Here is a 26,382-nt window from a genome sequence, read left to right on the forward strand (position 1 = left end):
GATTAGAGATATAGAACTCCAAAAGAAATATTGAAGATAAAAAAACCCTGATTTTTCTTTCTGTAAAGACAAAATTTCTTTCATCCTTTTGCATTGAAATAACAAATGGAAATCAAAATAATATGATTCAATCTCAGACCCTTTTAAATGTAGCAGATAACAGTGGAGCTAGAAAATTGATGTGTATTCGAGTCATAGGAGCCACCGGTAATCAGCGATATGCTCGTATTGGTGATGTTATTATTGTTGTATTCAGTTTTTTTAGTTTCTAGCCACCAGAAGCTGCTGTAGACTACCAAAACGTTTAGAAAAAAGCTGAACTAAACAGATCCAGAATTTTTAAACTGTTTGACTTACATGTTAACTGATCCGACCATAACACTGAGTTTTTAAACTGTTTGACTTTAAAAATATTGGATCCACCATAACACTGAGGCTTGAGTTGGCATTGTGTGGAAAACCGAGCAAAAGAAAACAGAAGAGAATGAACCGATCTTCTATTTCAACTAATTTATGGGGCCGAGTTCAACCCCTGTGCAACTAACTGATCCGACCCAGCGTGTCGTTCAGTTGGGCCTCTTCCCCCCCCTTCGAGTGGGGTCTCAACATGGGCCGCGTATGTAGCCCACATTGAAATGCGTCAGGCGCCAGGGTGGTCGGGGGTGGACTTCGGACGCTAACAGCTGCCAGCCTTATCACCCATATCAGGCAGGCCCGGCCCTCGGCTTGATCCCAGCCTTTCTTCTCCCGTTCACAGTTCACCCCACTTGCTCTCTTTCTCCCAAGTAGCAACGACCGCGCGTCCTCCGCCGCCGCACTAAACCCTACTCCATGTACCCAGGTCTGCGTCGGGCCCTTGCCGGCGATGAGAACCCGTCAGGTATGACCACCCTTTCTATTCCCTTCGTGCTGCACGAAACCGAGCACCCGAACCCTAACTTAAGCTATCCGGCGACGAGAACCCGTCAGGAACAGGAGAGCCAGCCCCCGCGTCGTCCTCCGCTCGGGCGACACGGGAGGCCCCCCAGCCCTAGCGCCGCCACTCTCTCCTCCTCTATTCCCCCTCGCCGTCGCCGGAGGAGACTGCCGAAGGCCGGCGCGAAGGATGGCGGCGGCGGGGCGTTTCTCCGGCATTTCTCCTTCGTTTGCTCTCTCGGTGTTCAGATCTGAGCGGGTTTTGTGTCGGGCGGCTCAAGTTCCAGCCGCGGGGTTACTGGGGCGGGCGCAGTCCCCCGCGCCGTCGTCTTCCTTGTCCCTGGCGTCGTCGGGGGCTGTGCTCGGCGGTTCAACATTTGGTCCTGCACTCCTGCAGGTGCAGCCAGGTAATGGATTGGCGGCATCTGCTGGTGGTGGCGGGGCTGCGCCGTTTCGGCGGCGGACGCACGGCGTGGTGGGTCTAGAGCTGGCTGGCGGGCGTGCTCCTCGTGGTGTTGGGTTTGTGGCGTGTGGGCCGGATCTGCCCTCAACTGCTGGCGCTGGCGGCCGGTGGCGGCTGCGTCGATGGCGGTTTGGGGCTCGGGCAGGCGCTGTGGTGCGGCGCTCTCTTCTTTGCCACCCCTCCCCTCCCCTCACGGCCTTGTCTACTGCTGTGGGCGGGGCATCAGTCGTGCGACGGTGAGGAACGGAGGATATGGCTCCTCAGTGGTGATGTGGGGTGTCGGCATATGGGCAGCGGCAGCCCCGACGGTATTTGAGGTGGTGCGCATGCCATCGGATCTGGCGCGTCGCAGCGGCTGCTGCCAGGGTTGGTCGACGGAGGTGCGCCGTGTGGTGCTGCCGCTGCTTGGCCGGGACCGTGGGCCCAGCCAGAGGTGGTGGCGGTCTGCGCTGCTTTGCGACTGTTGTGGCAACCGGCGCGTCATTGGCCCTCTGGATGGGTCTGTGTGGGTTGGTTGGGCGGCGGCGGCTGTGGAGGTGTGCTTTGTCCCGGGGTCCTGGCCGGACGTTGTGCTGGGGGTTTTCTTGGGCGAAAGCCTTAGCGACGGCGACGCTCCTGGGCGCCGCTTCCCCTGTTGAGGGCGTCATGTTCCCTAGCTTTGTCTTCCGTGGGCAAAAGCCCGGCCCACCTCGGACCGGCGACGATGGCGTCCCCGACGTCACTCCCTTCCTGAAGGCGTCGCTACTGAAGTTCGTCTCGGCCACGTCGTCGCCTTCGGTGGTTGCTTTCGTCTTTTGGGTCCCGGTTTGCGTGTGGAGGTGGAGGCTTGCATCGTGAAATCGAAGCTGCTACGTCAGGGGATGTGGCTTGGCAACAATGACGTGGAGCGACTCCTCCTTCGTGGGCTTGTTTGCTTCGAAGATGAGGCATTTGGCGGAGGCGGGGCGGTGGATCAAGGTTTTGGAAGTCTCACTGGTGAAGAATCGGAGCTGTCTCGAGTGGGGTATCTCGTGGCTTGGCAAACGACGGCGCGCCACAGTCTTCCTTCCTTCTCTTCTGCCGGTGTTTGTAGTCATCGTCGTGTTTCCTTCGACCTTGTGCTGCCTGTCTTGGGGAGTCGGAGCTGCTCGTCACTTGTGTTGAACTCGGCAACGATGACTCACGATGGGTATTGTGTGTGTGGGGTTGTTGTTGTCTGGTTTGTTTGTCCTGTATAGGTTTTGGGCCCGGTTTCCCTTAAAACTGGGTCAATTCCTTTCTTCTTAATTGAGAGGCAGAGCTCCTGCCATTACGTAGTATAATATACTATGCTTACTAGCTTCGGTTCTATTGCAAAAATTACTGGGTGTGCACCCATGTTCCTTACTGGGCCCGCCCCTCACGCCCCCTGACTAGTAAGGAACCCTGACCTGCTTGGACGCAATTTGTTCTTACCAGCTGTGCTGCGAGCTATCGGATTCAAATTTCCCAGAACGGGCAATAGATTTGGTGCTCAGTTGAACGCCCGTCCAACGCTAAGTTCGCATCTGGCTGAGAAGCGATTAGTGGTTAGGACTTGATGCATCTGTGTCCTTACATTATGGAATTTGTGTTAATTGCTGGTCCTGCCTGCCCATGTGTTCTCATGAGTGATGCTATGCTAGAAAGGAACAGCGCTTAATGCTGTTTTTCATGTAGTTGGTATTGGGTCAGTAACCACTGAACAAGACGCTAGGTTCATCTTTCCAGTTACCATTGTGCAGTTCCAAAGATGGCTCGTCGTGGATTGATGGAACAGGACTTAAGCAAACTGGATGTGACGAAGCTTCACCCCCTGTCACCTGAAGTTATCTCACGCCAAGCAACAATCAATATGGGTATGAATGCAATCCCTTCACTGTGGTTGTGCCGTTCTCTGATTTGGTGTCAGCATACCTGATATATCGTTTGGTTTAGTTTCTTTGAAGTTTCCTTACGTACAAAAAACTATTCTGATTTCTAGAACAGTGATCCAGACATCAATCACTAGCATTGAGCTATTTGTTTGTGGCACCATGCAATGAACTACAGTGGTTCTTCATCCTTCATTTCTTACAGCACTGTACTTCATGCATAACAATTATTGAGTTTCATCGGATACTTAAGATGTTGGAGCCATCCTCTTCCCTCTGGATGCATCTGCTTAATCCTCTTCTATCAGACTGAAATCACATGTTCACCTAAATTTGCGATAAACATTTACTGTTTGTTGTTGTCCCACATCACTATTTATACTGGTAAGATATCTGTCTACTTTGTATACGATGATTTGTGCCTAATGAAGATGTACATGGTGCATTGTATAACATATACAAATACAAAAACCTTTGATTTTTGAACAATATGTTACTTTGGTTTTTTAGCTTCCTATGAATTCGGAAATGGCCTGTATATGTATTCAGATTTTATGCGAAAGGAGGCCTCCTGTGGTACCATAATATTTTTTCTGCAAATATCTCAGGTACCATTGGCCATGTGGCTCATGGAAAGTCCACTGTTGTTAAAGCTATATCTGGTGTTCAGGTGTGATTCATGTATTCCAGTGTAATATTTGTTTCAAACATTGAATCCGAGTTTTGTATTTGGTGTCAATTTTATGTGTCATCTTTCTGTATCTTTTTTTCTCTCGAAAGCGCAGGAGAGCTGCACATCATTATATTAAGTAGAAGGAAAAGAGGGTCCAAAATAGACCCCAGTACATCATGTCACTCCGACATGTGATGATTAGACACACATTTTAGAATTTGGTACATAGGTTTAAAATGCATGCTAGGAATACATGTGCAATTTTGTTAAATATATGGCTCAGTGACCTTTCTGGGGATTTATTTGATATTAGTAATATTACTGTGACAAACATATTGATTATATTCCTTACTATCCTTAGTTAAGGGACTGTTGTGCTTTGTGCTTTTGTTTACCAGCATCTGTTACAATGACATAGACTGGTTAGCAACTGATTTTTTCGACCCTCAATCCTTTTTCACCATGTCTGTGCTTGGTATATAATTTGTTTTATACTAATATTTTGGTGGCTTAATTTTGGCTTTGTAGACTGTTCGGTTCAAGAATGAGCTGGAACGTAACATTACTATAAAGCTGGGTTACGCTAATGCAAAAATCTACAAATGTGAGGATGACAGATGTCCGCGACCAATGTGCTACAAGTATGCTCATCACACACTAAATGTCAGAGTTCTCTATTAACATTGTATCTTTCTAATCTGCCACTTGTTAATAATGAAGAAGTTAGCATGATTGTTCTAACCTTTGGTCTATGCTGAATCTTTTCTGTTCATACAATTCATTTACTGGTTTATATGTTTCAAAGACCATGCTCGAACTCTCATATGACTGATTGTCCAAAAAATGTATTATATATTATTTAGCATTTGCTGATCAAAGGCGAGGAATTATATGTTGTGTCATGTAACCCTTGTGCACCATGTGTTGACTTTGTTTCATTCAAATTAAGGGCCTATGGAAGCGGAAAAGAAGATAGCCCTCTATGTGATGTGCCTGGATTTGAAAACACTAGAATGAAACTCCTGAGACATGTTTCTTTTGTTGATTGCCCGGTATGATAAAGTATTTACCACTTTTCTTGTAGCATTATTCTGTTGCATTAGTGTTTAAATATCCCGGGCCTAATTATATTGTACCTACCACCTAAATCCTTATTATCATCGCTGCGTCCAGTGAAGAAGTGATAAACTTTGTATTATGCTGATTTTCATTATGTCAATTTTGATCATGGAGTTGTAGTGGCACTAAGCTTTCAATTGTTAATGATGTTATGTTACAACTAAAAGGAATATGGTAACAAAAAAGGGTTATTAATTTCTTTGACATTTCATTTGATATTGATCAACTATAATATCGGAAATGTAGGATTAGGCACAATGAATAGTAGATTGATTATACGAGATATGGTGGAGGTGGCTTCTCCTGACAGGTGCAGGAGGAGCACGTGGTGCGCTGGCAGCCACCACCATGGAAGTGGGGGTGTGGATGACCATTGCATATGGTTCAGTTCCTTCAGCAGCATGTTTGTTCTGGGCTTCCAGGAACATGGGGGAAGGGACGACCAGATTTAATGTGAAGGCCGATGGAGACGAACATGTCGTTGAGGCTGCGAATTAGGATGAGGACGAGGGTACGGTTAGGAACATATTCACCAAGGTCCTCAGGGCGTCGGCCACGCCCTTGATGTGCCGATAGTAGTCGGTGACTGAGATGTCCCCCTGGGCCAAGGTCCAAAACTCGGAATCGAGGTGGAGGGTGCATGTTTCCTATGAACTATGACTCCATGACCAGCCACATCACACGGGCTGTGGAGCGGGAACGTGGCACCATGTCGGATAGCTGAGTGGAGATGGTGCCATAGTGAGAGCACCTAGAGGGGGGGGGGGGGGTGAATAGGTGATCCTGTAAAACTTCAAAACTTAAGCCACAAAAACTTGTTAAGTGTTAGCACAATTATGGCCAAGTGGCTAGAGAGGAGTCAAAACACAATAATCACAAGAAATCAATCACAGAGGAGACACGGTGGTTATCCCGTGGTTCGGCCAAGTACAAAAACTTGCCTACTCCACGTTGTGGCGTCCCAACGGACGAGAGTTGCACTCAACTCCTCTCAAGTGATCCAATGATCAACTTGAATACCACGGTGTTCTTACTTTTCTTTTCTCAATCCCGTTTGCGAGGAATCTCCACAACTTGGAGCCTCTCGCCCTTACAAAAGATGTCCACAGAGAATCACGGAGCAAGGGAGGGATTAGCAACTCACACACGACACAAAGATCACAGCGAATACGCACACACAAGACCCAGACTTGAGCTCAAAAGACTAGCACACTAGAACGGAGCTCAAATCACTAGAATGTCGAACAAGTGCGCGAGATTGATGTGTGAGTGATCAAGAGTGCTCAAGGAATGCTTGGTGTACTCCTCCATGCGCCAAGGGGTCCCTTTTATAGCCCCAAGGCAGCTAGGAGCCGTTGGGAACAAATCTGGAAGGCCATCTTTGCCTTCTGTCTCGTGGCGCACCGGACAGTCCGGTGCACACCGGACACTGTCCGGTGCCCGATTTGTTTCCATAAAAAGCGAAGCCAACCGTTGCCGACCGTTGCAGATCTGGCGCACCGGACAGTCCGGTGCTTCCTTCCGACCGTTGGCTCGGCCACGTGTCGCGCGCCGATCGCGCGGCCGACCGGTGGCCCGGCCGACCGTTGGCTCACCGGACAGTCCGGTGCACACCGGACAGTCCGGTGAATTTTAGCCGAAGTCGCCGGAGAAAAACCCGAGAGCGGCCTCTTCGGCCGAGGCAGCCTGGCGCACCGGACACTGTCCGGTGCACCACCGGACACTGTCCGGTGCACCACCGGACACTGTCCGGTGCACCACCGGACAGTCCGGTGCCCCAGACCGAAGCAGCCCCTTGGCTGTACACAGCCAAGTCTTCTCTTCTCTTCTTCTATCTGTTTCTAACACTTAGACAAATATATTAGTACACAAAACCAATGTACTAAGGCTTAGAAACATACCTTAACTTGTGATTTGCACTTTGTCCATCCATGGGCATATTTTCACATTTTGGCACCTGTGTTTGCACTTAATCACCAAAATACTTAGAAATGGCCCAAGGGCACATTTCCCTTTCAATCTCCCCCTTTTTGGTGATTTATGCCAACACAACATAAAGCAACTAAGTGCAAAATCACTTCAAATAAAAACTCAAATTGGTTTTGATTCAATTTTGGCATATATGGATCATCCTTTGCCACCACTTGGTTTGTTTTTGCAAATCAAACTCAAATCTCTATTTCTAAGTCAAACACACATGTTGAAGCATAACGAGAGTCATTTCAAAAGAGATTGATCAAAGATTTCAAAAACTCCCCCTATTTCCCATAATCAACACTTCTCCCCACAAGAAGCCAACTTTTGACAATAGAGACAATAAGAGACAATAAAAGCTTTTGACAAAACAAAAACTCTATTCTACTATTTTCAAAATCTCTCAAGTGGTAGCTGATCCATTTATCACTTTGGCTCTATTCTACTATTTTCAAAATCTCTCAAGTGGTAGCTGATCCATTTATCACTTTGGCCTTTATTTTCTCCCCCTTTGGCATCAAGCACCAAAACGGAATCAATCTTGGCCTTTTAACCCCATTGCCTCACCAAAGTCTTCAATTAAGAGCAAATGGCAATAAGATTCCATGAGATGAACTTGGAATTAGTTACCCTCTCATCGGAGTGCAGTGGAAGTCTTTCATGGTCCAAGTCCACCTTTTCCCTTTCAATCCTCCTTCGAGACTAAATTACCAAACTCAAGCAAATGGTTAGTCTCAAAGGGTCAAGTTGTAACACATCTCCCCCTAAACATGTGCATTGCTTTGCAACGGACTTGTGAGGTCCAGGGAGTGTTTGTACAACTTGAGCACCATAATAAGCAACATAATGCAAAAAAGGAACATGATCAAAAGCATAACTATATGTATGCTACAATTCAATCCAGGTTCCGCGAATCTAAGACATTTAGCTCACTACGCAACCTGCAAAAGGTCTTCTCATCTAGAGGCTTAGTGAAGATATCGGCTAGCTGGTTCTCGGTGCTAACATGAAACACTTCGATATCTCCCTTTTGCTGGTGGTCTCTCAAAAAGTGATGCCGGATGTCTATGTGCTTTGTGCGGCTGTGCTCAACAGGATTCTCCGCCATGCGGATAACACTCTCATTGTCACATAGGAGTGGGACTTTGCTCAGATTGTAGCCAAAGTCCCTGAGGGTTTGCCTCATCCAAAGTAGTTGCGCGCAACACTGTCCTGCGGCAACATACTCGGCCTCAGCGGTGGATAGGGCAACAGAAGTTTGTTTCTTAGAGTTCCACGACACCAGGGACCTTCCTAAGAATTGGCACGTCCCCGATGTGCTCTTCCTATCGACCTTACATCCAGCATAGTCGGAATCTGAGTATCCAACTAAGTCAAAGGTAGACCCCTTTGGATACCAGAGCCCGAAGCAAGGCGTAGCAACCAAATATCTAAGAATTCGCTTCACCGCCACTAGGTGACATTCCTTAGGATTGGATTGAAATCTAGCACACATGCATACGCTAAGCATAATGTCCGGTCTACTAGCACATAAATAAAGCAAAGAACCTATCATTGACCGGTATGCTTTTTGATCAACGGACTTACCTCCTTTGTTGAGGTCTGTGTGTCCGTCGGTTCCCATCGGTGTCTTTGCGGGCTTGGCGTCCTTCATCCCAAACCGCTTTAGTAGATCTTGCGTGTACTTCGTTTGGGAGATGAAGGTGCCGTCCTTGAGTTGCTTCACTTGGAACCCAAGGAAGTAGTTCAACTCGCCCATCATCGACATCTCGAATTTCTGCGTCATCACCCTGCTAAACTCTTCACAAGACTTTTGGTTAGTTGAACCAAATATTATGTCATCGACATAAATTTGGCACACAAACAAATCACCATCACATGTCTTTGTAAAAAGAGTTGGATCGGCCTTCCCAACCTTGAAAGCATTAGCAAGTAAAAAGTCTCTAAGGCATTCATACCATGCTCTTGGGGCTTGCTTAAGTCCATAGAGCGCCTTAGAGAGCTTACACACATGGTCGGGGTACCGTTCATCCTCGAAGCCAGGGGGTTGCTCCACGTACACCTCCTCCTTGATTGGCCCGTTGAGGAAAGCGCTTTTCACATCCATTTGAAACAACCTGAAAGAATGGTGAGCGGCATATGCTAGCAAGATTCGAATTGACTCTAGCCTAGCCACAGGAGCAAAGGTCTCCTCGAAATCCAAACCTGCGACTTGGGCATAACCTTTTGCCACAAGTCGAGCCTTGTTCCTCGTCACCACCCCGTGCTCGTCCTGTTTGTTGCGGAACACCCACTTGGTTCCCACAACATTTTGCCTCGGACGAGGCACCAGTGTCCAAACTTCATTGCGCTTGAAGTTGTTTAACTCCTCTTGCATGGCCAACACCCAGTCTGGATCTAGCAAGGCCTCTTCTACCCTGAAAGGCTCAATAGAAGAGACAAAAGAGTAATGCTCACAAAAATTAACTAATCGAGATCGAGTAGTTACTCCCTTGCTAATGTCACCCAGAATTTGGTCGACGGGATGATCCCTTTGAATCATCGCTCGAACTTGGGTTGGAGGTGCCGGTTGCACTTCTTCCTCCATTACGTTATCATCTTGTGCTCCCCCTTGATCACACGCCTCCTTATGATGAACCTGTTCATCGTCTTGAGTCGGGGGATGCACCATAATTGAGGAAGAGGGTTGATCTTGCTCATCTTGTTCCTGTGGCCGCACTTCTCCAATCGCCATGGTTCGTATAGCGGCCGTCGGAACATCTTCTTCATCTACATCATCACAATCAACAACTTGCTCTCTTGGAGAGCCATTAGTCTCATCAAATACAACGTCGCTAGAGACTTCAACCAAACCCGATGATTTGTTGAAGACTCTATACGCCTTTGTATTTGAGTCATAACCTAACAAAAACCCTTCTACAGCTTTGGGAGCAAACTTAGAATTTCTACCCTTCTTCACTAGAATGTAGCATTTACTCCCAAATACACGAAAGTACGATACATTGGGTTTGTTACCGGTTAGTAGCTCATACGACGTCTTCTTGAGGAGGCGATGAAGGTAGACCCTGTTGATGGCGTGGCACGCCGTGTTCACGGCTTCCGTCCAAAAGCACTCGGGGGTCTTGAATTCTCCTAGCATCGTCCTCGCCATGTCGATGAGCGTCCTGTTCTTCCTCTCTACCACACCATTTTGCTGTGGTGTGTAGGGAGCGGAGAACTCGTGCTTGATCCCTTCCTCTTCAAGGAACTCCTCCACTTGAAGGTTCTTGAACTCGGTCCCGTTGTCGCTTCTTATCTTTTTCACTTTGAGCTCAAACTCATTTTGAGCCCTCCTGAGGAAGCGCTTGAGGGTCCTTTGGGTTTCAGACTTATCCTGCAAAAAGAACACCCAAGTGAAGCGGGAAAAGTCATCAACAATAACTAGACCATACTTACTTCCCCCTATGCTTAGATAGGCGACGGGTCCGAAGAGATCCATATGCAGCAGCTCCAGGGGTCTTGAAGTGGTCATCACATTCTTGCTGTGATGCGCTCCTCCCACCTGTTTCCCTGCTTGACAAGCTGCACAAGGTCTATCTTTTTCGAAATGAACATTGGTTAGACCTATCACATGTTCTCCCTTTAGAAGCTTGTGGAGGTTCTTCATCCCCACATGTGCTAAGCGGCGATGCCACAGCCAGCCCATGCAAGTCTTAGCCATTAAGCATGCATCTAGACCGACCTCTTCTTTTGCAAAATCAACTAAATAAAGTTTGCCGTCTAATACACCCTTAAAAGCTAGTGAACCATCACTTCTTCTAAAAACAGACACATCTACATTTGTAAACAGACAGTTATATCCCATATTGCACAATTGACTAACAGATAGTAAATTATATCCTAGTGACTCTACTAAAAACACATTAGAGATAGAGTGCTCATTAGAAATTGCAATTTTACCTAACCCTTTTACCTTGCCTTGATTCCCATCACCGAATACAATTGAATCTTGGGAATCCTTATTTTTGACGTAGGAGGTGAACATCTTCTTCTCCCCCGTCATATGGTTTGTGCATCCGCTGTCGATAATCCAGCTTGAACCCCCGGATGCATAAACCTGCAAGGCAAATTTAGGCTTGGGTCTTAGGTACCCAACTCATGTTGGGTCCTACAAGGTTAGCACATATATCCTTAGGGACCCAAATGCAAGTTTTATCACCTTTGCATTTTGCCCCTAACTTCCTAGCAACAATTTTCTTATCCTTTCTACAAATAGCAAAGGAAGCATTTAAAGCACAATAAATTGTAGAAGGTTCATTCACTACTTTCCTAGGAGCATGAATAACATTCTTTCTAGGCACATGATGAATAGCATTTCTCCTAGACATATTTCTACCATGCATAACATGAGAACTAGAAGCAGTCATAGCATAAGAGTCATAAGCATGTGAATCAAACACATCATGACCTCTAAAAGCATTTCTAGAATATCTCCTATCATAGTACATAAAAGCATGGTTCTTTTGCACATTACTAGCCATAGGGGCCTTCCCTTTCTCCTTGGCGGGAATGGGAGCCTTATGGCTTGTTAAGTTCTTAGCTTCTCTCTTGAAGCCAAGTCCATCCTTAATTGAGGGGTGTCTACCGATTGTGTAGGCATCCCTTGCAAATTTTAGCTTATCAAAATCATTCTTGCTAGTCTTAAGTTGAGCATTAAGACTAGCCAGTTCATCATTAAGCTTGGAAATTGAAACTAGGTGTTCACTACAAGCATCAATGTCAAAATCTTTACACCTAGTACAAATTTCAACATGTTCTACACAAGAATTGGATTTATTTGCTACTTCTAATTTAGCATTTAAATCATTGTTGACACCTTTCAAAGTAGAAATGGTTTCATGACAAGTAGATAGTTCAAAAGAAAGCATTTCATTTCTTTTAACTTCTAAAGTATAGGATTTTTGTGCCTCAACAAATTTATCATGCTCTTCATACAACAAATCCTCTTGCTTTTCTAAAAGTATATTCTTTTCATTCAAGGCATCAATTAATTCATTAATTTTGTCTATCTTAGATCTATCTAAGCCCTTGAACAAACATGAATAATCTACTTCATCCTCATCACTAGATTCGTCCTCACTTGAAGAAGCATAGGTAGAGTTGCGAGTACATACCTTCTTCTCTCTTGCCATAAGGCATGTGTGACGCTCGTTGGGGAAGAGGGTTGATTTGTTGAAGGCGGTGGCGGCGAGTCCTTCATTGTCGGAGTCGGACGAGGAGCAATCCGAGTCCCACTCCTTGCCTAGATGCGCCTCGCCCTTTGCCTTCTTGTAATGCTTCTTCTTTTCCCTCTTGTTCCCCTTTTCCTGGTCACTATCATTATCAGGACAGTTAGCAATAAAATGACCAAGCTTACCGCATTTGAAGCATGATCGCTTCCCCTTGGTCTTAGTCTTGCTCGGCTGTCCATTGCGACCCTTTAGCACCGTCTTGAATCTCTTGATAATGAGGGCCATTTCTTCTTCATTAAGACCGGCCGCCTCAATTTGCGCCACCTTGCTGGATAGCGCCTCCTTGTTCCCTGTGGCTTTGAGAGCAAAAGGTTGCGGCTCGTTGATCGGTCCATTCAAGGCGTCGTCCACATACCTTGCCTCCTTGATCATCATTCGCCCGCTGACGAATTTTCCTAGTACTTCTTCGGGCGACATCTTGGTGTACCTGGGATTCTCACGAATATTATTCACCAAATGAGGATCAAGAACGGTAAAGGACCTGAGCATTAGTCGGACGACGTCGTGGTCCGTCCATCGCGTGCTTCCGTAGCTCCTTATTTTGTTGACAAGGGTCTTGAGCCGGTTGTATGTTTGAGTTGGCTCCTCGCCCCTTATCATCGCGAACCGTCCAAGCTCGCCCTCCACCAACTCCATTTTGGTGAGCAAGGTAGCGTCATTTCCCTCATGAGAGATCTTGAGGGTATCCCAGATTTGCTTGGCGTTATCCAAGCCACTCACTTTATTATATTCATCCCTGCACAATGAGGCTAGAAGAACAGTAGTAGCTTGTGCATTCTTATGGATTTGCTCATTAATGAATATAGGACTATCCGAACTATTAAAGTGCATTCCACTATCTACAATCTCCCATATGCTAGGATGGAGAGAGAATAGGTGACTACGCATTTTGTGGCTCCAAAATCCGTAGTCCTCCCCATCAAAGTGTGGGGGCTTGCCGAGTGGAATGGAAAGCAAATGTGAATTTGAACTATGCGGAATACGAGAGTAGTCAAAAGAAAAGTTAGAATTAACCGGTTTCCTTTGTTTGTCGTAGTCGTCGTCCTTTTGGGAAGAAGAGGACTCATCGCTGTCGTAGTAGACGATCTCTTTGATGCGTCTTGTCTTCTTCTTCTTCCCATCTCTTCGCTTGTGGCCCGAGCCCGAGTCATTGGACTTGTCATCCCTTGGCTCGTTGACGAAGGACTCCTTCTCCTTGTCGTTGATCACAATTCCCTTCCCCTTAGGATCCATCTCTTCGGGCGGTTAGTCCCTTTCTTGAAGAGAACGGCTCCGATACCAATTGAGAGCACCTAGAGGGGGGGGGGTGAATAGGTGATCCTGTAAAACTTCAAAACTTAAGCCACAAAAACTTGTTAAGTGTTAGCACAATTATGGCCAAGTGGCTAGAGAGGAGTCAAAACACAATAATCACAAGAAATCAATCACAGAGGAGACACGGTGGTTATCCCGTGGTTCGGCCAAGTACAAAAACTTGCCTACTCCACGTTGTGGCGTCCCAACGGACGAGAGTTGCACTCAACTCCTCTCAAGTGATCCAATGATCAACTTGAATACCACGATGTTCTTACTTTTCTTTTCTCAATCCCGTTTGCGAGGAATCTCCACAACTTGGAGCCTCTCGCCCTTACAAAAGATGTCCACAGAGAATCACGGAGCAAGGGAGGGATTAGCAACTCACACACGACACAAAGATCACAGCGAATACGCACACACAAGACCCAGACTTGAGCTCAAAAGACTAGCACACTAGAACGGAGCTCAAATCACTAGAATGTCGAACAAGTGCGCGAGATTGATGTGTGAGTGATCAAGAGTGCTCAAGGAATGCTTGGTGTACTCCTCCATGCGCCAAGGGGTCCCTTTTATAGCCCCAAGGCAGCTAGGAGCCGTTGGGAACAAATCTGGAAGGCCATCTTTGCCTTCTGTCTCGTGGCGCACCGGACAGTCCGGTGCACACCGGACACTGTCCGGTGCCCGATTTGTTTCCATAAAAAGCGAAGCCAACCGTTGCCGACCGTTGCAGATCTGGCGCACCGGACAGTCCGGTGCACACCGGACAGTCCGGTGCTTCCTTCCGACCGTTGGCTCGGCCACGTGTCGCGCGCCGATCGCGCGGCCGACCGTTGGCCCGGCCGACCGTTGGCTCACCGGACAGTCCGGTGCACACCGGACAGTCCGGTGAATTTTAGCCGAAGTCGCCGGAGAAAAACCCGAGAGCGGCCTCTTCGGCCGAGGCAGCCTGGCGCACCGGACACTGTCCGGTGCACCACCGGACACTGTCCGGTGCACCACCGGACAGTCCGGTGCCCCAGACCGAAGCAGCCCCTTGGCTGTACACAGCCAAGTCTTCTCTTCTCTTCTTCTATCTGTTTCTAACACTTAGACAAATATATTAGTACACAAAACCAATGTACTAAGGCTTAGAAACATACCTTAACTTGTGATTTGCACTTTGTCCATCCATGGGCATATTTTCACATTTTGGCACCTGTGTTTGCACTTAATCACCAAAATACTTAGAAATGGCCCAAGGGCACATTTCCCTTTCACATAGATCCAAGACTTTACATGTATCTCATGCGCACCTAGTCCGAGAAGGTTGGGTCAGGGTCGTCTTGGAGAACATGCTCCTCGAGGGTGAACTTCCCCAAGGCGAAGGAGGAACAACTTGCACCACCTGGTCCACTGGTTGGAGAGCTCGAGGTTGATTGGCACAAGAGTGTGGATGTTCTGGACGTCGACGGCTTGAGAGTGGAGGTTGATGAGGACCACGTTGTGGAGGAAGTGTGGAGGGGCTGAGGTTGGTGGGCGCGCGTGCAGCCTTCGCGCGGCCGCAAACGGCCCGCTCGTGTTTCTCAGTCGTGAGCCGCTCTGCAGCGGCGACCTTGGCCTCTTGTTCGGCGGCAGCGTGCTCAAGGGTGTCAACACACGCTTGTGCTTGTGCTCGGCTGCAGCCGCACATTTAGCAGTGTGGATTGCTTGCTCCCAGTGAGGAGTGGAGGGGGGAGTAGGGTTGGTCGGCATGGCGGTGACTGGAGGAGAGAAGACAACACAGCTCGGTGGCGCACCTAGGCAGCGGAAGAAGGGCCGGAAGAAACCCGGGTGAATGATACCATGTAAGATTAAGCACAAGGAATAGTAGATTGATTATAGGAGATATGATATTACACATATATAGGCAAATATGGCCGAGGGTTTATAGAAACAAAACCGTTCAACAGAGATCCTTTCCTAATAGAGATCAATCTATCTGTCCTAGCCATATAGGCACTAGGCCCAAATAGAGGCGTGCAGACCCTGCAAAGGGCTACCACACCCTTTGTCTAACATGAATAATTGTATGTTTCAACAACACCTATCTCCTTGAATAGAGATGAATTTGTCTAACAGGAAATAATTGTATGTTTAACAATACCTATTCCTTGAATAGGGACACGACATTCTCATGGCTACAATGCTTAATGGAGCTGCTATCATGGATGGAGCTCTTCTTTTGATCGCAGCAAATGAAAGTTGTCCACAGCCCCAGACATCAGAGCATCTTGCTGCTGTTGAAATCATGCGTCTTCAACATATCATCATTCTGCAGAACAAGATCGATCTTATCCAGGAAAGCGCAGCGATGAATCAGCATGAAGCAATCCAAAAATTCATCCAGGTCAATACTCAGTGTGCCTTCGTGGCACTATTCAATACTTATCAGCATCTCTCTTGTTATATTGTCTTCTTTTTCATGGTCTGATTCTTTTTATGCTCATTTGACCAGGGAACAATAGCTGAAGGTGCACCTGTGGTGCCTATATCCGCCCAGCTGAAATACAACATTGATGTTATCTGTGAATACCTTGTGAAGAAAATCCCCATCCCTGAAAGGAACTTTACCTCACCTCCCAACATGATTGTTATTCGCTCCTTTGATGTTAACAAGCCTGGTTCAGAGGTCGATGAAATCAGGGGTGGTGTAGCTGGTGGTAGTATTCTCAGGGTATGTACATCTTAGTCATGGCATGGCGCTACAATCTGTTTTCCACTGTGTTTAATGTGAACAAAACATCAATGGTATTTTTTTACAGGGAGTCCTGAGGGTGAACCAGAAGATTGAAGTTCGCCCTGGCATTGTCATGAAAGATGAGACTGGAAACATCAAGTGCACCCCAATCTACTCAAGGATTGTCTCACTGTACGCTGAGCAGAATGAACTCCAATTTGCTGTCCCAGGAGGGCTTATTGGTGTGGGAACAACCATGGACCCAACTCTAACACGTGCTGACAGACTGGTTGGCCAGGTTCTTGGTGAAGTAGGTTCACTACCTGATGTTTACGTAGAGCTTGAGGTTTGTAAAATCTTTGCTCGCTCATGATTTTAGATTGGCAGAAATAGTTGTTAAACTTAAGTATGTCATTGAACATTTGCTTTGCAGATCAATTTCTTCCTACTCCGGAGGCTGTTGGGTGTGAGGACGAAAGGTACAGAGAAGGCAGGGAAGGTGTCGAAGCTCACCAAGGGTGAGATCCTCATGCTTAACATAGGGTCCATGTCCACAGGCGCCCGTGTGCTCGCTGTTAAGAACGATCTTGCCAAGCTACAGCTCACCGCGCCTGTCTGCACGAGCCGAGGAGAGAAGGTTGCTCTGAGCCGTCGCGTTGAGAAGCATTGGCGCCTCATCGGATGGGGCCAGATCCAGGCAGGTACAACACTTGAAGTACCAGCGTGCCCGGTGTAAAGCGTCATACTCAGACGTGAGCTGAAGTTGTGTGCAAAAGAGAAAAAAAAATGAGTTTGTTGTTAGTCCTGTCCCTGCGTTACTGCAGATCCAAAGTCCTGGGTCACTCTAATTTTATTTTGTTTCGTTCAATTTTGGAGGCCGTTTGCATTATGATTCCTGTGAACATTACCAGGTCGGAAACCAGTATTGTGAACATTATGAGTACGGCATATGGATCAGCATTTGCCAATTTCTTCTTTCGCACCAAAATTTAGACTTGCCTTCATATGGTTTGTGCCTCAAGAAGTGGCTGTATGCCTGTATATATAAGACTGTCTGCAACTCTCTAAATTTCCCTCCTATAGCGCACTATACAGCCACCTTATTCAGGTTCTATTCTCTATTTTTTTCTTGCATTGGTTTTCTCTATATTCTCTCTGTACAAAACTATAACCATAAAATATTATTTTCTAACTATATTCATCATTTACTACCTACTTTTTCTCAACAAAAAACACCTGCATTCCACGGATAGGGAACAAGGGGGCTGCACAGTTCCCCACATCGAGCGAACTAGTGATCACGCAGTTTAGACTGGCCGCAACGGACGGCGCGACGCCCCCTCCCTCGGCTACAGGGCGCCCCCCAACGCGGCAGCGGCTCACCCTAGCCAGCGCTCTACGCAGAGGTAACCTTCTCTCTCCCCCTCGTTCTGGCCTTGTCTCTCTCCCCCCTCTAAACACTGTTCACGTGGGCCCAATTCCATTTGTTAGTAGATAAAAAATTTATAATAGATGAAAAGTATGTATAGAAAATGATATTTTATAGTGTAGTGGGATATAGGGGGACTATTTAGGGGGAACCGCTGCGGGAGATAAAAAAATAGAGGGTGAAATGTTGATGATGTGACCCAAAAAAGTGATATAGGGGGAAAAATTTAGGGGGAACGCTTGCGGATAGCCTTATACTGTTGTGCGTAGAGGACCAAATAACGGGTTGCACAGTTCCCCCCACATCTAGCGAACTACTGCCCACGCCCCTTGTACCGTTACACGTAGAGGACCAAATAGCGTGCGTCATTGCGGATAGTAGGGTTGCCCTGTAGTAGAGGACCAAATAGCGTGCATCGTTGCGGATAGTAGGGTTGCCCTGTATTATTAATTTAACTTTGTTTAAAACTTTAGTTAAGTTCATGGGAAAACGCATCAACTTCTATAACTTCTAATTAGTTTATTTTTCCATTAAATATATCTTGATAGGGCATTTATTTTTTATATATTAGTCTAAGCACTTGATCAAGCTAGATAAATTTGACTTCATCACAAAAGTAGTGTTGTCCGTTGTGAAAAAAGTTGTGAGCTGTAATAGCCTTGAAGAGCTATATAGACTGTTTACTAGTACACTATTCGTACTTTGCGACGATATACTAATCATATTTGATAGTATATTGTATAGCGGTACGACCCGCGATGGCCCAGTGGCAAATCAGTGTGATGAGCCTGAATGTTTTTTTACGATCCATTTAGGAGACAACAACCCATTTCATATGACATAATTTTCACCATTATAATAAAATAAATATTAACATTTATAATACATAATTATAATTATTAAATAGTTCTTTAAATATATTTTTTATAAAAAAACTTATTTAAATATACAAATGTTACTGATATTTTGTATAAACATAGTAAAATTTGATCTACTTGAATAACGATTATTATTTTCCGACGAGAGGAGGTATTCAATTTTTGAATTTGGCTCGGGTGTCAACTAGCTTTTGAAGCTTTTAAAATGAACATTTTGATTACTAAACTTACAAAGTGAGATTTGGATCACAATAGCTTTAGTTATTCTGCCTACCTGGCACGCTAGTTGCACGATGACATGCCACAATGGCACAAAACGTGGGTCGGATCCGGATGGAAGCATTTGCATGAAGCGATTGTTACATGTCATACAATCGACCATTTTCACTACGTACAGCTGGTCAAAATTCTAAACTGCGTTTAAACAAAACATTTTACAAACTGCAGTGCAGACCAAAGATTTCTTTCCCACAAAACAACGAATCAAAGAATCCGGTCGCGACGGTCGATCACGACGGACGTGGCCGCGGCGAGTCAGGGGACTGCGAGGAGAGCGACGACGCGTTGCGCAGGCGGCTGGGCGCGGGCCGGAAGCTCCACCTCCTCAGGAGGACGGCTCCTCCGGCGCGGCCACGGCCACGGCCGCGCGCGGCGGGCGGCGTGAGCGCCCGTCTCACCAGCTCGCGGTTCCCCTTGCCCGTGGGCACGCGCGCGCCCGCGGCCCTGGCGCTCCTCGTCCGCCTCGGCGTCGCCTGCTGCCGCGCGGCAGCGCCCCACCAGTTGCACTCCGGCCCCGCGCGCCCCGTCGGCGACGAAGACGAAGAGCCGCCCGCAGCTGCAGCAGGTCCCCGCGGCCTCGGCGTCCCGGGCCGTGGGCCAGCTGCGCCCGGCACGGGCCTGGTACTCGGCCGCGTCAGCCCACCGCACGCCACGGTGACGTGCTGACGGCGGTGTTCTCCTCCTCCGGCCGCCGCCGCGCCCGCGCGAGAACTCATCATCGACGACGCCATGGCAAAGGTCGACGAAATACAGTACAGGGGTTCCCCGTTCCCCGTCGCCCGCCGCTGCTGTCGTCCCAGTTCTCCTAGTCGTCGACTCGCCGTTTCCTCTTTATATATATGCCACACCCACACGGACAGGACAGGCACACGAACGCGCTAGCTAGTGCCGCAGCCGCGAGCCGGAGCCGAGCTGGGAATGTGAAAGCTTTACAGCTTTCGCGCGTGCTCCACGACTCGATCGTGTTTTTGACCACACACAACTAGGCGAGCCCGACCAGTCGCGTTTCCCGGATTCTGCTGACCCTTTCGCGGGCCTTTGGCATCGGCGATTGGCTGGTCGCAAGCGGACGCTGTCCTGATCAGACACCAGAGGCATGAGCCCCCCAGTGGGCAGTGGCCCGAGGACTTGGAGCCGCGTCGTGGAGTGGCGGCCGAGTGCGCGCTGGCTGGAAGGCACCTGCGGACCTGCCTGCCGCTGCCTGTCGCGTTCGCTCGTCAAGCTGCAGACAGCTGGGTGCAAACTATTGGAATTTGGAATAGGCAGGAGGCAGAGGCAGGTGCGAGTGGTGCCTTTTCAGATTTTGACCATTCCTCGGTGTCTTGAGCGTCGGCATCGGTTCGGGAATTGACCGATCGTTCCTGTCCTGGTCACGCCTGTACGGGTACCCGTGCCTGCAACTCTGAACGCGACATTTCTCCGTGGTCCAACCGTGCAGGCAACAGGACAGGGCGTGTCCTGAAAGAGATCTACTGTTGTTCGATTGAGATCCATAGTAGTGCTGCTGGCAAAGCTGCATTGGTGAATTGGAGCTATTTTGTGGAACATGATTTTAGCTAGCTAAAATTCTTTGGAGGTATGTATGCCGTTCTCTCTTCATCCTGGTCCCGGAGTGGTCGACATGCACAGTATCGATACCTGTAGATTGTACTGATGACTGCTGCGGTGAATGTGTTGCCACGTCGCTGGTCAGCGACAGAACGGATGCGAGATCCAGATCATGTGACGGGTAGCCGTTGGTACCGGTACGGTGCCTCACGAGTGCCGGTCCTGGGCAGTGGGCACCATGGAAGTTTAATAAATTATCAATTATATTTTTTGATTACACATATTTGTTGTCACAGATCTTTATAATTCTCTCTATAGTTTAATTTAAAACAGTAGCAGTAGGAGAGTGCAGAAATGGTACTAAGAAACTGACAAATCACGTGCAAGCGATTGGATCCATGAGGCCTCGCACGGATTACCTTACAACTTGTGCTGCCGTACAGCTCTACAGCACATTTCGGCAGGTTACATACATACATTCCAGACAAGATACAGCATGCAAGGCGTACTACCACTACCCGCACTATGGCAAGGAACCAAGGTCAGGGTGCCATGGCAAAGCACCATGCAGAACTGCAGATGCGGATCGATCAGACGTCGGTCGGTAAAGCCGACACACAACACAAAGCGTCCCGGGCCCTGTCAACAAAAGCTACGCCCGGGAAAAGCCCAGACACACGCTTCTCTTTTTACAAAGCCAAGTGCTGTGCCGATGGACGGTGCTCGAATTTACAGGCCACCCGACAGCGTCATCACCTCACCCCCAGATGACTGGCGCCTAGCATGCGTTTGCGCCCCAGTGTGCTTAGGAGCACGAGCTGTTCGTTTAAACACAGCAAAATCGCAAGCTCTGAACAAAAGGCGCCCCTTGCTGTTTCACCTTTCAGGAATGCTTATCATACCTGAAGATAGAACACAGCATAGGACGAACCCTTTGTGCTCCAGCAAAGCACAATTCCGCCGTGTTAAAAGTCGCGGCTCACACCCTAAGACCACAGTGGCTCAAAAAACACACTATACCTACGCGCCGATGCAAATCACAAAGACCATACAGTATTCCGTTTCCATCTTTGCTCTCAAACAACGGGCAAACTAAACTAAATTTTCAAGCAGGAAAAGATAATAAGTTAACTGAAAACCAAAGAATTGCACAGCTCGTCAGCCGATCGCCTTCTCGTCGGAGAACCTCGGAAGCTGGACGAGCGAGTTCACCCGCGTCACCCCGTCGAGGCCTGACCAACTCTGGTCGTGGGCTGCGCCGGCAACGACCACATCCACCGCCCCCGACAGCGCCTTCTCGTGGGCGCTTCCGGCGACCGTCCTGACCGTGAAGTTGCGGGTCAGCGCTGGCTCCTGCTCCTGGGCTTCGTTTGGGTCCGCGGCTGAACCTTCGTCGAGGCTCATGTTGTCCATGGAGGCCGTCGAGTCACGTTCGTGGTCCATTTTGCCGTCCAGATATAGGCAGACCACTGCGCAGTCATCGATCTTCGATGTCGGGTACTTGGTTTTCCATTCACGGGTCGCGGCCTCGACGAGGGATCTTGCGGCCTTTGATCGGCTTGGGGACGACGACACTATGTCAACGGCCTCCTGGTTGCTGAGGACATCCCACACCTGCATGATTTGCGTTAGCAATAGATATATAGAAGTATAATTCTGCCAAGTGGCAGCCAAACAAGAGAAGGCAGAAGGACAAATATAAGATTAAAAACCGGATCTCTTGCTGATCCCACACGAATGCTCTTTACCTTTTTGTTCTTTTTAAAAAACATAGATGCTGAAAGGGGCTAAAGTATCATGCTTTGAATATTGCAATAATAAACAGCGTCAAAAGTTAAAACCAACAACGCAGACAGTGACTTAAGAATCGACCCAACTGCTCTTACATTAAACGAATGCTTCAAACGTGATAGAGAAGTCCATCATTTATGAAAAAATAAACTATCTTCACCAACCACAATCATTTCAACAAAGGTTTCAAAGTTCTACCAGGACAAAATCTTACTTTCGATAGTATACATTAGTTAGGCCAATGTAGTGTGGGCGCACTAATCTAAAGAGCGTTCAAGCGAGGATGTAGGAATTTTGAACCAGTACATTACTGGCAAGTGATTATCAGTTTCACTACGACAACTGGTATGGTTAAATTTCACTCTTATTTTGATTGGTCCCTGAACTTTAACAACAGTGACATATATAATGACCTGCAATAAATAAGTTGTCTAAAGGAAGATTATAAATCTTTCAATGACAGCAAATTGTGCGAGGACCGGCCCTTACTATGAAATCCACATCGTTCAGATGCAAATATCATAAACAGGGAATCAATGGGGAAGCAAGTTACTAGACAGTGAGAATCTTAATTTTCCCTAGTTGAGGAGCGCTTGATAATTTTAATTATCTAATGCAACGAATAGTCCCTAGCCACAGGCTTAATCTCCAAATTGTTCAAGTAGGAAGGTGCACCTGATCTCATGACAATTCATAAATCACTAACTCAAGTGGTCCTCTCGAGTTGAGCATGGAGGAGATTTAACAGCTGAAGGACAGCAGATAACAACAGGTGGTGACGGTGCAACAGGGAAGGGTGTTAAGCTGGCTAATCATTATCTGTGCACTAGGCAGGAAAGGGACCTATGCCAGAAATTATTATCCTTGCACCAGCCATGATGACAGTTTATCAACCAACCCCTAAAAGCTAAAACATTTTGAAGTCAAAACACTGGATCACTTGTAGGTATGATCACGGATTCTCTTTTAGCTTCTATGAAATACACGGGACATCCTGGACCCTGAAGGCCCACCATGTGCGGCTACTTAGATCACGACTGCGAAAGTGCCGCAGATTGACATTACATTGCAACTAATCATGTTATGATGAAAGATAAGGGCAAGATTTGCTGGGGGAAGAGATACCCTCAACTTCATATCTTTGCAAGTGCAAATATCCATGAACAGAGAACAATAAAGTGGAGCACTTGGTAGAGAAAATTACCCCATCTGATGCAAGGATGACAAACTGATCCTTCTCTGTGAGCGACCAGTGGAAGAACTCTGGAACCGAAATGACACCATAATCCTTGAGGCAGAAGTCCCCAAAGGCCCGGGCCATTGCCAGGCCTGGCGCGTCATCGAACGGCAGCCAGACCCGCGGCACCTCCGGTTCGTCCTGCAGAGCAAATACTCTGCCCCTGCACTTCTTGATCCGTTCTGCCTCGCCTGAAATGACATACGGTAGCATTAACACTCAAATTCCTAACACGGCACCGCATCCATAAATCAGAAATAATGGCGGAGGGAGAATATAGCTGCGTACTGGGAACATCCGGTTTGAGGTCAATAGTCAGTTGCAAGGCCACCATGCCGCCGTCGCCACCATCCCTCGAGCCAAGGACGGCGCGTGAGTCACCAATGTTGGCCATGTAGAGATCCGAGCCCTGCGTGCAGAAACCGCGCGTCAGTGGACGGTGCGCAGCTGAACGCATACATCCAACAGAATTGACATATGTTTCTGCGAGGCAAGATGGAATCGATGGATAGCAAACTCGTGTCAAGTCCGGTGGCACTTACGAGCTTGAGTACGGTGACGGCGGTGCTGCCACTGCAGAAGCAATCTAGGGTGGCGTGGGAGCGAAGGTCCTTGTCCATGGTCTTGTAGGCGCGCGCGAAGGCCTTCCTCCACGCGGCGGCGGGCATATCCAAGCCAGCCTTGGACGCGCGCACCGCGGACATGAGCTTCAGCGGCATCGCATCGCGGACTCTGCGCGCCACCAGGTGGCCATGCGGGCCGTGCCCGTCGAACACCCCACAAAGCACGACGTCTTCCTCCCCGCCGAACCCCTGCCAAGGCGACAGACACTCCAGCACCGTTACCACCATCCTCGGTGGAACAAATTGACAACGAGAACCCAGCCGTTTACGCGGCGGGAAGGACGGGAGGGAGAGAGAGGGAGGGAGGGAGAGATTCGGTGGCCTACATCCCAGACGAGCATGGCGTCCTGATTGATCCCCTTCCGCCCCTGCTGCGTGAACACGGCGGCGGTGCGGCTGCGGCCGTCGTTGGAGAAGATCCGGCCGGGGACCGAACCGAGCTGCTCCTCCCGCGGCGCCTTCCACCTCCTCCCCCGCCGCCTCCCGTCCTCCCCTGCAGCACCTGCCGCCGTGACCGTCGTCGTGCCCCCGCTCGCCACGCAGTTCCCCATCGATCACGCCTCCGATCTCCCTCCTCCAATGCCGCGCTGGCCCGGCAAGTAAACGCCGGACAGAAACACCCGCACGGATACCAAAGCCGCCGCCGCCGCCGCGGGCGCGGAGCAAGAGGGAGCAGGATTCCCTCTCAGGTGTGGAGTGGAGAGAGAGAGAGAGAGGAGGAATCGCAGATCAGCAGCACCGCTCAAACGCAACGTGAAAAGTCAAGGCGGGCGGGTCCCCTGATCCCTGGATGAGCCTGACTGCTTGAGGAGGAGAGAGAGAGGCGAGTTATTTATCGCGTGATCGGGCGAGCGGCGCGGCAGTGACGCACGCACGCAGAGGCAGTGAGGGTGAGTCAGACAGCTTTTCCCATTCACGGAGAAAGAAGAGGCACAGCGGCTCTCGGGGAGTCGGGGACGGGGACGGCGGGCGTGGGACTGGGAAGAGTTGGAGGCGAGGGGCTCAGCGCTCGACGCGCTGCCCGTGCCGCCGTTGCTTGTCGCTGGTGCTGATGCTGCTGACCGGTCGTCGGCGTTGCTGGATTACTGTGACTCCGGATTGATTAATTGTGCGGTTGGCTACGAGTGACTTGTTTACTTGTGCAGCAGCACATATACCAGCTGCCGGGTCACGCACTGCGAGGAATAAACAAGCGGCGAGCAGGGGCGACGGGGCGCGGACGTGGCGGCAGCGGTCAGAGCGGGGAGGAGCACAACGGGCGGCTTACGCTCCTCTCAAGCTTACGTTGAGCCTACTTGAAGTGAAAATGATGCAACTACCTGTGTTTGGGTGATTTTATGGTGTGAATTTAACCTTTTGTTTTTATCTATCGGACCCTTTAGGGCTCATTCGGTTGTACCGGAATAAGTCAGGATTCATTTCAGCTCATCAAAATTTATATAAATTAGAGAAGTAATCCGGCTAGGAATTAATCCGGGGCTCCAATCTGGAACAACCGAACAGGGCCTTAAGAATATTTTTGAATACTTGGAAGCATAAAGCTATTTTTCATGACCTCATTCTTTTTAATAACCTTTTTCATCATTTTTCTGTTAATCGCTCAATTATGTCCCCTTGTCGCTTCTGAAGGGATCTCATGAAAATTTGTAGAACATGATAGAATTTGACTACAACTGCCTAGGAAATGATCACGTGTCCTTGAGACCTGCCGGTTAGAGAGCGCGAAAGGGAAAGAGTCCCGGTCGCTGGGACCCGATAGTCAATTGTAAGAGGTGGATACGTTAACCTTAAAAGAACCCACCCCGGTCGAACTTCGCGACACCGAGCCCAGGGTCGGACGTGGCGCAACCTGATGGGGGTTAGGCGTGTCGAAACAGAACCAATCGAGTGGATCTCGCGTACGGCCCCAGACTGACCCGCCATAAATAGTCGACCACATTTAACCACGCCTCGCACCGAGCCACAACGCGGATGTCGGTCACTTTCCACTCATGACCTACGGACCCCTCGGGTCGCATAACACTCATGACCTACGAGCCCCCACGAACTACGATGCATTTACGACACACGTGCCCCTTGACCTGAGTGCGCGAACTTCTGGTAGGGCGCTAAATGATGGGTCGCGCCTGATAGAAGACGCGACCCGATCTTTCGTGAGATACGATAACTTGATTCACTCGAGATCTCGACATTGATGATCTAAGGCTTCGAGCGAACGGTTCCTCGTAATCACTACACCACAGCTCCGTTGGTTATCACCCGTGACACCCGAGTGACCTCACCACGAAGGCTTATCCCTGCAAGCGCAATCAAGAACACAA

The 26,382-nt window shown here is 48.5% G+C and overlaps 3 protein-coding genes across 4 annotated transcripts; 1 reads left to right on the forward strand and 2 right to left on the reverse strand.

Moving 5' to 3' along the window:
* The first annotated feature begins 710 nt into the window (after positions 1-710).
* Positions 711-17,345, forward strand: LOC100217157 (uncharacterized). 2 transcript variants are annotated; one of them, NM_001143522.2, is made up of 9 exons: positions 711-880; positions 3,121-3,234; positions 3,858-3,919; positions 4,451-4,563; positions 4,872-4,974; positions 15,719-15,946; positions 16,055-16,273; positions 16,362-16,622; positions 16,710-17,225. In NM_001143522.2, exons 1-9 carry the CDS (start codon positions 832-834, stop codon positions 17,010-17,012), a joined length of 1,452 nt encoding a protein of 483 aa, NP_001136994.2. In that variant the 5' UTR covers positions 711-831; the 3' UTR covers positions 17,013-17,225. The 2 variants fall into 2 exon arrangements, with proteins under 2 accessions (NP_001136994.2, XP_020395930.1); XM_020540341.3 differs by lacking the exon at positions 711-880 and adding an exon at positions 890-1,322 and having other exon boundaries at positions 16,710-17,345.
* A 1,566-nt stretch (positions 17,346-18,911) lies between these two features.
* LOC100278922 (uncharacterized) lies at positions 18,912-19,671 on the reverse strand. Its single transcript, NM_001152042.2, has one exon. The coding sequence runs from the start codon at positions 19,591-19,593 to the stop codon at positions 19,093-19,095; it is 501 nt and encodes a 166-aa protein (NP_001145514.2). The 5' UTR covers positions 19,594-19,671; the 3' UTR covers positions 18,912-19,092.
* Positions 19,672-21,051: 1,380 nt separating this feature from the next.
* LOC100191414 (putative protein phosphatase 2C 1) lies at positions 21,052-24,950 on the reverse strand. Its single transcript, NM_001136848.1, has 5 exons — positions 24,388-24,950; positions 23,981-24,250; positions 23,727-23,847; positions 23,406-23,629; positions 21,052-22,024 (listed from the first exon to the last, which is right to left on the reverse strand). The coding sequence occupies exons 1-5, from the start codon at positions 24,610-24,612 to the stop codon at positions 21,569-21,571; spliced, it is 1,296 nt and encodes a 431-aa protein (NP_001130320.1). The 5' UTR covers positions 24,613-24,950; the 3' UTR covers positions 21,052-21,568.
* Between the last annotated feature and the right edge of the window lie 1,432 nt (positions 24,951-26,382).

The sequence above is a fragment of the Zea mays genome, chromosome 7, assembly GCF_902167145.1.
Source record: "Zea mays cultivar B73 chromosome 7, Zm-B73-REFERENCE-NAM-5.0, whole genome shotgun sequence".
Lineage (NCBI taxonomy): Eukaryota > Viridiplantae > Streptophyta > Magnoliopsida > Poales > Poaceae > Zea > Zea mays.

Coding starts and splice junctions, on each gene's coding strand:
- LOC100278922 (NM_001152042.2), bottom strand. CDS start 19,593: ATGGCGTCGTCGATGATGAGTTCTCGCGCGGGCGCGGCGGCGGCCGGA.
- LOC100191414 (NM_001136848.1), bottom strand. CDS start 24,612: ATGGGGAACTGCGTGGCGAGCGGGGGCACGACGACGGTCACGGCGGCA. Junction 23,848..23,980: donor CCGTCACCGTACTCAAGCTC/GTAAGTGCCACC, acceptor TTCTGCACGCAG/GGCTCGGATCTCTACATGGC. Junction 22,025..23,405: donor TCATCCTTGCATCAGATGGG/GTAATTTTCTCT, acceptor CAAATCATGCAG/GTGTGGGATGTCCTCAGCAA.
- LOC100217157 (XM_020540341.3), top strand. CDS start 1,106: ATGGCGGCGGCGGGGCGTTTCTCCGGCATTTCTCCTTCGTTTGCTCTC. Junction 4,564..4,871: donor CCGCGACCAATGTGCTACAA/GTATGCTCATCA, acceptor ATTCAAATTAAG/GGCCTATGGAAGCGGAAAAG. Junction 4,975..15,718: donor TTTCTTTTGTTGATTGCCCG/GTATGATAAAGT, acceptor TTCCTTGAATAG/GGACACGACATTCTCATGGC.